The sequence below is a fragment of the Raphanus sativus genome, unplaced genomic scaffold (genome assembly GCF_000801105.2).
Source record: "Raphanus sativus cultivar WK10039 unplaced genomic scaffold, ASM80110v3 Scaffold2998, whole genome shotgun sequence".
Lineage (NCBI taxonomy): Eukaryota > Viridiplantae > Streptophyta > Magnoliopsida > Brassicales > Brassicaceae > Raphanus > Raphanus sativus.
Window position 1 is genome coordinate 2,301 of NW_026618305.1, and position 10,496 is coordinate 12,796.

Genomic DNA, 10,496 nt, shown 5'->3' on the forward strand with positions numbered 1-10,496 from the left:
ATATTCAGACCGAATAAAATTTATAATTTAATTACTAAATCTTTCTCTCCTGCAAAGATGATTACTTCCCTAAATAAATATATATATATATTGTAAAACATATCTAAATATAATATACTAACAATGGGGTATTATATTATTTTTACAAATAAAGATAATATTTTTGCATATATGTACAAAACTTATAAATGAAGGTAGATGAGTGTTTTACTATTTTATTATTTTTAGTAGATTATTCATGATTTATATGACAAAAAAATCTACAAAAAATCTTAAAGTAATAAATTTTACGTGTTTTCCTGATTACTATGAAAGATTTATTTCTATTTACCTTATTATCACCATAATGATGATCATCAAAACAAAGTTCTCCCAACACCGTCACGGTCACAGTGACGGTCAAGCCACGTGGGTATTTCTTATTCGGTCTCAGCATGTTAAATACCTGTCCCATTCTCATTAGCCTGTCACGTTTCACAGAAGAACCATCAGGGGAACCTAGAACCCGGAGAGGATTTACCATACAAAGCCCTCAACTTTGCGAAAATATCGCAATTATCCCCTTCATAAAGCGAGAAGGATCGATTGATCTACTCTCCAAGTTTTCTATTTCTCTTCCCTCACTTCTTCTTCTACCCCCTGCTCTTTGGCGCTCTCTCTCTCTCTCTCTCTCTTTCACTCTTCGATATGACTGTGATGACTCCGCCGCCGATTGATGTAATCTCCGATTAACCTTATACTGCCTTTTGTATCAATTTATCGTCGGTTTCTTCGTTGATTTCACCTTGTTTCGTTGTTCTCTTCGCCAGGCTGATCCATTAGGGTTTTGTTTTCTCTAGAAATCGTCTAGAAGATACTGTGATTTCGTGTATAAGTGATTACTGTTTCTGTTTTGACGTTCGTGAAATTAGGGTTTCTATTAGTCAGAACTCTGATTTTTTTCTGTTAAACCGATTGTTTACAGCAGCAAGAGGACGAGGAGATGCTGGTTCCGCATTCTGATGTAGTCGAGGGACCTCAGCCCATGGAAGGTAATGTTTTCGGATTCAGTTGAATTCGATCCGCTTCTCTTAGATTGTGCAGATGGCTTTAGCACTTGTGGATAGTGTCACTGTGCGCTAGGGTTTACCTTTGTTAACAATGTTGTTGATGCATTTGTAGTTGCTCAACCTGAGGCGGCTGCTGGTGATGCTGTTGTGGAGAATCCGCCAGTGGAGGAACCTCCCACTATGAAATTCACTTGGCTTATCCCAGGTTTCACTAGGCTCAACACCAGGAAGCATTACTCTGATGTTTTCGTTGCTGGAGGTTACAAATGGTAATAGCCAATACACTTTTCCTGATGTGCGTATGATTTTATTGACATGAGTGAGTTGATTTTCTTTTGTCTATCTTGCAGGCGAGTATTGATTTTCCCGAAAGGAAACAATGTGGACCATTTGGCCATGTACTTGGATGTTGCTGACTCTGGGAGTCTGCCATACGGGTGGTGCAGGTATGCACATTTCGGCCTGACTGTAGTGAATCAGATCAACAACAGATATTCCGTCAGAAAAGGTATCTTATTCATCTACACACTCTGAATGCATTCGTATAATGAGCAAGTAGTGGCAATTTTTTTTTTTTCTCGAAGTTAGTGTGTTGGGTTTTTAAAGGAGTTTGTGGTGGACCTTGTGACTGAGTCGAGCTACTGCTTTCTTTAGCATTGACCATGCTTTACTTGTTAATTTAAGTGAGGATGATTAATGTGGATCATGTACCTTTTGAATTTTATCAACCGCCAGTGATGCTGCTACTTTTCTTTTTTTGAGGTCAACCTGCTGTTTTAATAAGTAGATGCAGTCTTTATGGTAATTCTTCTTTTTGTATGGCTGCAGAGACCCAACATCAATTCAATGCAAGAGAAAGCGATTGGGGGTTTACATCATTCATGCCTCTGGGCGAGCTCTACGATCCCACTCGTGGGTATTTAGTTAATGATACTATTCTGATTGAAGCTGAAGTTTCTGTGCGGAAGGTTCTTGATTACTGGTCATATGACTCAAAAAAAGAGACGGGGTTTGTTGGACTTAAGAACCAAGGTGCTACCTGTTACATGAATTCTCTCCTAGAGACGTTATACCACATTCCTTACTTCAGAAAGGTGGGACACATGTCTTGTTTTGTTCTTTTCGATTTGCTAAATAAGGATTTCACCAAATTCGAGATAAAGACATCTCAATACTGCTCGTTTCTTGTAGGCTGTTTACCACATGCCGACAACTGAGAATGATGCACCTACGGCGAGCATACCATTGGCCCTCCAGAGTTTGTTTTACAAACTTCAATATAATGACAACAGTGTAGCTACAAAGGAGCTGACAAAGTCGTTTGGCTGGGATACCTATGATTCGTTCATGCAACATGATGTTCAAGAACTCAACCGAGTTCTCTGTGAAAAGCTTGAGGACAAAATGAAGGTATGTCTTCTTTTGCGGAGCTTTTCTTCTATTCCATCCTCACTTACTGATTTGTGTGTTTAATATTTTTTGCTCTTTCAAGGGAACTGTTGTGGAGGGAACAATACAGAAGTTATTCGAGGGTCACCAAATGAATTACATTGAGTGCATCAATGTAGATTACAAATCCACACGGAAAGAATCATTCTATGGTATGTAGTTTTAAACAGTAACGTATTTCATGGCGTCTGGCTTCTTATTTTATCAGAAGCTAATATGCTTTAGCAAGATAACTTCACATCCGTGTAATTTGTCTATTTACGCAGATCTCCAGCTTGATGTTAAAGGCTGCAAAGATGTATATGCTTCGTTTGACAAGTATGTTGAAGTTGAACGCCTTGAAGGAGACAACAAATACCATGCAGAAGGACATGATTTGCAGGTCGGCTGTCTCTTTCTTTTCATGTTTATGTTTTCAAGCTGTCTTCTTTCTTTCCTTCTCATAATTTGGTACTGGGGAATGTTTAAGGAATTGCGAAATTCATTATTTGGGTACCCTTCTTTTCTTTCTAGCTGTCTGCATATTGGTATAGGATTTGTAATGAGTCTGAAAGCTATATTAGGAATTTATAGAAATCATTATAAAGTAAGAACTGTTAGAATTTAATTAATTGTATTTGATTCAGTTACTTCATACTTGGCCCACGTATTTTATTTAAATTTTATGTTTTCAGGATGCAAGAAAAGGTGTTCTGTTCACCGACTTTCCACCCGTACTTCAACTTCAGCTCAAGAGGTTTGAATATGATTTTATGCGAGACACAATGGTGAAGGTTAGTTTTTGAAATTCCTCTGAACCATGCGTTGACTTAATTTTAGGTTTGCACTAATATATGTTGGTGAGTTCTGACGTACCATTATTTTATAGATAAATGATCGATATGAGTTTCCTCTTCAACTGGATCTCGACAGAGAGAATGGAAAATATTTATCCCCTGATGCTGACAAGAGTGTCCGTAACCTCTATACACTCCACAGGTATAATTTCCGTTGTATCTTGCCTTATGTAACGCTGGGTTACGGTAGATTCAATTAGAACTATTCACAATTGTAGTAGGATGTTTTCTTCAAGTGTCAAGTTCTTTTGATCCTCTGCTAGATTCCTCCTCAGGGAATCGGGTTGCCTTAACGTTGATTCCCTTATTATATGGACAGTTAATTTTCCTTTAATGAAAGTGAAAGACATCATGAATTATGCTGTAGTAATTTTTTTTTTGTTGCCTAATGTGTTTTGGCTTAAACTGTTTACTCATTTCTATGCAGTGTCTTAGTTCATAGTGGTGGAGTTAATGGAGGGCACTATTATGCTTATATCAGGCCAACACTCTCAGACCAGTGGTGTGTACTTCTATATTCTCCATCTCCCCGTCTCTTATTCCTTTTATGCGAAATTAAGTTTTGTATATTGTAACCCTTAAGTAGTTCTACTGAAAGCTAGTTTGTTCATTATCTAGGCTAGCATTGTTGAAATAATGTATTGTGATAGTTGAAATGTTATTGGATTTCTTTTGAATCTTTTACCCTCATCACTGAACTTGTATGTAGTGTGAAATTGGTTTCATACTTGATCATTCACTATATAAGAGATCTTTGTTGTTTCTCCACGTGCCCTTTGTCTCCCAGTTTATCCATTGAAATAAATAAGTAGTGTATTTTTCTGTGCTTTCTGGTGTGTTTTCAGATGACACTAATTAACATATTTTATCCGTCCTTTTCTTTCAGGTATAAATTCGATGATGAAAGGGTGACAAAGGAAGATGTGAATAGGGCACTGGAAGAGCAATATGGTGGCGAAGAAGAGGTAAAGTTTTTGTTTTAGGTTTTATATGTTTGCCTTGTAAGTCATATTTCTCATTTCATGTATCTCAAAGTCTCTGCAGTTACCACAGAACAATCCTGGTTTAAATAATCCACCTTTTAAATTCACAAAGTACTCGAACGCATACATGCTTGTTTACATTCGGGAAAGCGACAAGGATAAAATAATATGCAACGTTGATGAAAAAGACGTTGCAGAACATTTACGGGTAAGAAATTCAGTTACACGCTTTTTCCTGTGTCTATCTGACTTGGTTTTGCTTAAATGAAATGAGTTTAACATGTACTGACAGGTGAGGCTGAAAAAAGAACAAGAAGAAAAAGAAGATAAAAGAAAATACAAGGCTGAAGCTCACCTCTTCACGACAGTCAAGGTTTTCTGCTTTTCTAAAATTGGGTCTCAAAATTTGTTCTTATCTGATCTAGTTCTTGTATAGATCGATACTGATGTTACTAATGCAATTTATGCTTTTATGAAGGTCGCAAGAGATGAAGACATAACAGAGCAAGTTGGAAAGAATATGTACTTTGATCTTGTTGATCATGAGAAAGTCAAGAGTTTTCGAATCGAGAAACAGACCCCCTTTTTACGTTTTAAGGTAGATACCTCTGTCTTCCTAATCTTCAGCTGGAGATTGGTTTTGTGAGGAAATTTCTTTCTGGTAAAATAAATCCATGTTGGAACAGATGAATAGTGATCAGAGGATTTTATGCTCTTCGGAGTCTGGTTTGTATAAGTTTTCTTATAAGATGTCGTCTCTGATGGAAACTTTCTAGTTGTTGCTAGTTATCTAGTGTCTTGTGTGCTTCTAGCTATAACAATTTGTAAAATTTATCCTCATGTAGGAAGAGGTGGCCAAAGAATTTGGTGTCCCGGTTGAGATGCAGCGGTTCTGGATTTGGGCAAAGCGGCAAAACCATACTTATCGTCCCAACCGCCCCCTGTTATCTCATGAAGAATTACAGATGGTACTTATCCATTTTTATATAAATAATTTATGCATATATGTTGCTTCATTCATACGGGATTATTTATGTGCTAGACATTTTTGATATTCACCACCTTAAAACCATCACTGATTATCTCTGTATAAATCTGCGTTAATAAATTTAGTCGAAATTATTCTTGTACTAGGGGTGGGGCATTTTTGGGTCTCGTCATAAACTGCCATTGCTTCTTACAAGCTGAAAATTGTATCTTGTTCTCCATGGGCTCATATGTTTTACTAATTTCCTACTCATTATTTTTGGACTAAGCCAAATCCCCTTCCCAATAACTGTATATGTATAAGCCAGTTTGTTACTTTATAATATTGTTTTGAGATATATAATTCTGAATATCTTATTGTAGGTTGGACATATAAAAGAGGCATCAAACAAGGCAAACAATGCTGAACTAAAGCTGTTCTTGGAAATAGAGCGTGGACCGGTAATACTTCTTGCCTCGTTTAATTGTTGAGTCTAATTTCTTGATGAAATTCTGAAACCATTTTGTCAACAAGCGCAAATAGTTTTGCTAATTATTTAAATATATAGGATGGGCGTCCTATTCCTCCCCCAGACAAGTCACATGAAGATATTCTTCTTTTCTTTAAGCTCTACGACCCTGAGAATGGAGTACTAAGGTAACTCTAGCATCCACCCGTTTCTACTTTGACATCTGTTCAAATAAATGTTTTATACTGCTCCTATTATCTTTACTCTTACTATCTCTATCTTTCATTTCCTCTTGAATGAAAAAGCTGTCACCCTTACTCCTATTCTTCTTTTAAGTGTTTTATATATACTTGAATTTGTATCTTTCGTTATTGTTACAAAATTTGTGGATATGGTGCAGATATGTTGGCAGGCTCATGGTGAAAAATTCCAGTAAGCCCATGGATATAATAGGGGAACTGATTCAAATGGCCGGCTTTACTCCTGATGAGGAAATAGAACTTTTTGAGGTAAGGGCTGGTGCCTTTTAATTCTACCTTTTCATCATAATTATGGCATTAAACGTTCCATTGAATTACTTTTGGTGCTCATTTCAGGAAATAAAGTTTCAACCTTGTGTAATGTGCGAACAACTGGATAAGAATACGTCTTTTAGACTATCTCAAGTAATGTTTCTCTCATTGTATTAACTGCAATTATTCATGGTTTTGTGTCTCTTCTTTTGAAATGGGCTTCTTGCGTTCAGATTGAAGATGGAGATATCATTTGCTATCAGAAAGCTCTTTCTATCCAGGACGATGAATATTCATACCCGGATGTGCCATTATTTTTGGAGTATGTACAGAATCGAGAGGTATAATAAAACTGGGCAATTGAGACAATAGTGAACTGGTTAGAGTGTCGTGTTATAAATTTTTTAAAGTTGCAAATAAGCATTTATTCATTTATCATGGCAACTTAAAGTAAAAGTATGATATTTCTAAGTATTATTTTTTCTTACCCTGTCAAAGGTATGATTATCCGTGTCTTAAACGTTGTTTGTTAATCCGTGCAGGTGGTGCGTTTTCGTACCCTGGAAAAACCAAAAGATGATGAGTTTACTATGGAGTTGTAAGTACCTCTATAGACAACATTAAATCGGGTATCCAGTTTTGAATTCGTAATGCTTCTACTTTCAGGTCAAAGTTGCACACATATGACGATGTTGTGGAAAGATTGGCTGAGAAGATTGGCCTTGATGATCCGTCGAAAATTAGGCTTACTCCTCACAATTGCTACTCCCAGCAACCCAAGCCTCAATATATCAAATACCGTGGAGTTGACCATCTTTCAGACATGTTAGCTCACTATAATCAGGTGATTGTTTGAGTGTAGCTTGATATATTCTTATTTCCCTGTCAATGCAGACTTGCTTATATAAGTGCTTTCTGTTTTTTTTTTCAGATGTCTGACATTTTGTATTATGAAGTTCTGGACATTCCCCTACCAGAATTGCAAGGTCTTAAGACTCTAAAAGTAGCTTTTCGTCATGCATCAAAGGACGAAGTAAGTGTTCAACTTAGATTTGTGCAACTTAGCTCTCTTCAATTAATATAAATATCTTTCAATCCTTATAGCTATTAAATTTGCAGGTGACAGTTCTCACTATGAGACTTCCTAAGCAGAGTACTGTGGGAGATGTTATTAACGAGCTTAAAACAAAGGTGATCCAATCTACTTGCAATCTTGTTGTTTTAATACTGCATGCATATCTACGTAGCAGCCACATTAAAGCATTTTTCTCTTCCTGACGGTTAATGTTTTTTGAGTTTAAATAAAATGCTTCAGGTGGAGCTTTCACATCAAGATGCAGAATTGAGGTTGCTTGAGGTGTTTTCCCACAAAATCTACAAGGTAACATGCTTAATTCTCGTCTTTGACATTGTAATTATCTTTTTTTCTTACTAATTTAACATGATGGCTTGTAGACTGTACCAAATTTGCGTGATGTAATTTGGCAATCTTCTGAAACTTTGTAAATTTTGATCCAATCTGCTTGGGTACGTTTTGCAGATCTTTGCATCTACCGAAAGAATTGAGAGTATCAATGACCACTACTGGACTTTACTAGCGGAGGAGGTAAATCACCAGGCCTCAACTTCTTTGGATGTTGATTCTTGCTTCTTTGAATTTGTTGCCTGTATTCTTTCTGTAAGGTCAGATTTGACAAAATTACGATGATGTGATCTTGCTGGTTGAAGTATATTTGTAAATTGAAGGAGACAGTTTCTTTGCTGTTGGCGATATCACAAGGGTTGCTTTAGAAGAGGGCACACCACATTGTTCCTTGATGTATAGGCTAATTGAATGCTTGGGAGGAATAATTGTGTTTGAGCTTATACTAAATAAGATAGTTGCAATTTTTACACTGGTTAATGACTTCGAAGATGCTGACTTTCTTCTTTAACTATCTTGTGAAATCTCAGATACCCGAGGAAGAGAAAAATATTGGTCCCAATGCTCGGTTAATCCATGTGTACCATTTTACCAAAGAGGCTGGACAAAGTCAGGTGGTAGTCTCTATTAAGCTTTAAGTTTCTTATAAAAAAAGTTACTTGAGGTGTCCATTACTTTTTTTTGACCATTGTTTCTTTTACAGCAAGTTCATAATTTCGGGGACCCCTTCATTTTGGTGCTCCACGAAGGTGAAACTTTGGAAGAAATGAAGACCCGTATCCAAAAGAAACTTCATGTACCTGATGATGACTTTGCCAAGGTATGCATGTCTTGCTCTGATTTGATAATAACTGCTGAGATGATAATAAGTTTGTTGTTATTAATGGTTTTTTTTTTCCTCTGATGTTATCCAGTGGAAGTTTGCTTCTTTTTCAATGGGACGTCCCGACTACTTGCAGGACACAGATGTTGTTTACAATCGCTTTCAGGTAAAAAAAAACGCCTTTTTATCCTTAAATTCTCAAAAAAAAAAAAATCCAAGACTTAACCCTCTCATTACTTTTTGAAAACTGAAATGTTTGGAAACAGAGAAAGGACGTATATGGGGCGTGGGAGCAGTATCTTGGGGTGGAGCACGTTGATAATGCTCCTAAACGGGCTTATCATGTAAGACACTCTTATCTTTGTCTTCTCTCTCTAACACTTTCTCATTCTATAAACTCTGTTAATAATATGTTTGAACGCTCTTGTTGTAGAACCGGCACGCATATGAGAAGCCGGTTAAAATATACAATTAGGAGAGGAGCAAGAGAGGAGACGTGGTGTGGGCCATCCATGGAGGAATATTTTAAAGGGGTGGTTTTGGTGTGTGAGGGTTAGGATGTAGCGTCTCAATTTAGATTTTTATGATAACCAAAAATGAAACATAATCTGCCAGGAGAATGGTTTTATTTCGGCCCTGACGGTAGTAACTGTGGTCTATTTTGGCTTCCAAAAAACTACTCTTTCGGTGTTAATATACTATTGTCTTTGAGACTATTTTTTTTGCCGTCTCGCTCTATTCTACAAAAATGCTCATTTTTGAGGCAGAATCCCCGTTCTTTGATTTGGAAAGGCGTTGGCTTTTTGGTTTTCAGTTAGGATCTGTATCTTCAAGAACAGATTTTACTAAGTTCAAAATAGTTCATTCTATGCATCTTGTTTGATTTTTTTTTGCTGTTATTACTTCCTCTTGAGCCTCTTTTAATTTTAAATGATTGTCGTACCATGCCTGTTATTTCGAGGAAAAACTAAGCATTTAACAATTAGAACGCCGTATTAGTGTCATGTATCTACATCAACTCTTTGTATACGTTTGACAGTTCGGTGGTACTTAGAATAGACGAAAGACGCAGAAAATCAAGCAATAAACGAAAGTGGGATAAAGGGGAAAGTAGATATAGACGATTGGAAATTTATAGACATATCCATCAGTTGCGCCTGTAGCTCAGTGGATAGAGCGTCTGTTTCCTAAGCAGAAGGCCGTAGGTTCGACCCCTACCTGGCGCGTTATTTTTTTTCCACTCTTTTCACATTTCCTTTTCCATACTATATACTCCGTTTAAACAGAACCAAACATGCTTTTGCCAAACATTTAAAACCTGTAATTATTATACAACAATTTGGATTTTCCCAATCCCACTATCTTCTGATATCAAATTCATGTAAAACAGCTATACAATGGTTCTTGGTCTGAGTCTCTGACCAACTTTCTGTTGGCGTGTTCTTTCGCTTACTTCGCTTTGTTACACTCCAACGATTGTATTGTATGTACCATAGACAGCAAAGAGCAACCCGCAAATCACGATGAACACATCAACTGATTTGTTCCACAGACTTAGCGATGGACCGAGCAGCGTGAGGTGATAAGAAGCCGGTAACACAAATGATATGAGTGCACACAGAGTACTTCCAACCAGAGATGCAAACGTACCAAACCCCGGGACTAATGACGCTATTGCTGCGAGTCCTACCACCAAAAGCGTTCTCGTGGTGAATATTACATATTTAGAGACCGAACCTGTTTCGTTGCTGTACTCATGATGATGATGCTTTTGAAGCCAATCTATCCTTTTCAGTTTCTGCTCTATGATCTCGTTAAGCGGATGTACCATGATCGGGAACGTAAACGTCAGTCCCACGCATAAGCCAATCTGTTCAAACCAAAGTATACAACAAGAACAAAAGATACATAAGTTGGCCAAAATGGTCAAGAAACACCAACATTAAAAGAGTCATGCATATGAATCTAAAATCATAATCATAAAA

General features: G+C 37.0%; 1 protein-coding gene and 1 non-coding gene across 3 annotated transcripts; both read left to right on the forward strand.

Moving 5' to 3' along the window:
- The first annotated feature begins 471 nt into the window (after window positions 1-471).
- LOC130506210 (ubiquitin C-terminal hydrolase 13-like) lies at window positions 472-9,227 on the forward strand. 2 transcript variants are annotated; one of them, XM_057000844.1, is made up of 32 exons: window positions 472-717; window positions 965-1,031; window positions 1,162-1,318; window positions 1,400-1,557; window positions 1,878-2,143; window positions 2,241-2,459; window positions 2,542-2,650; window positions 2,765-2,880; window positions 3,173-3,271; window positions 3,367-3,476; window positions 3,762-3,836; window positions 4,221-4,299; window positions 4,379-4,525; window positions 4,610-4,690; window positions 4,796-4,915; window positions 5,163-5,285; window positions 5,668-5,745; window positions 5,853-5,941; window positions 6,154-6,262; window positions 6,350-6,418; window positions 6,499-6,606; window positions 6,808-6,863; window positions 6,932-7,109; window positions 7,197-7,298; window positions 7,385-7,456; window positions 7,581-7,646; window positions 7,806-7,871; window positions 8,219-8,302; window positions 8,392-8,508; window positions 8,603-8,677; window positions 8,778-8,855; window positions 8,945-9,227. In XM_057000844.1, the coding sequence occupies exons 1-32, from the start codon at window positions 688-690 to the stop codon at window positions 8,984-8,986; spliced, it is 3,345 nt and encodes a 1,114-aa protein (XP_056856824.1). In that variant the 5' UTR covers window positions 472-687; the 3' UTR covers window positions 8,987-9,227. The 2 variants fall into 2 exon arrangements, with proteins under 2 accessions (XP_056856824.1, XP_056856825.1); XM_057000845.1 differs by having other exon boundaries at window positions 968-1,031.
- Window positions 9,228-9,664: 437 nt separating this feature from the next.
- On the forward strand, window positions 9,665-9,737 carry TRNAR-CCU (transfer RNA arginine (anticodon CCU)). Its single transcript has one exon. It is a non-coding gene; the product is annotated as a tRNA-Arg (tRNA).
- The last annotated feature ends 759 nt before the right edge of the window (window positions 9,738-10,496 follow it).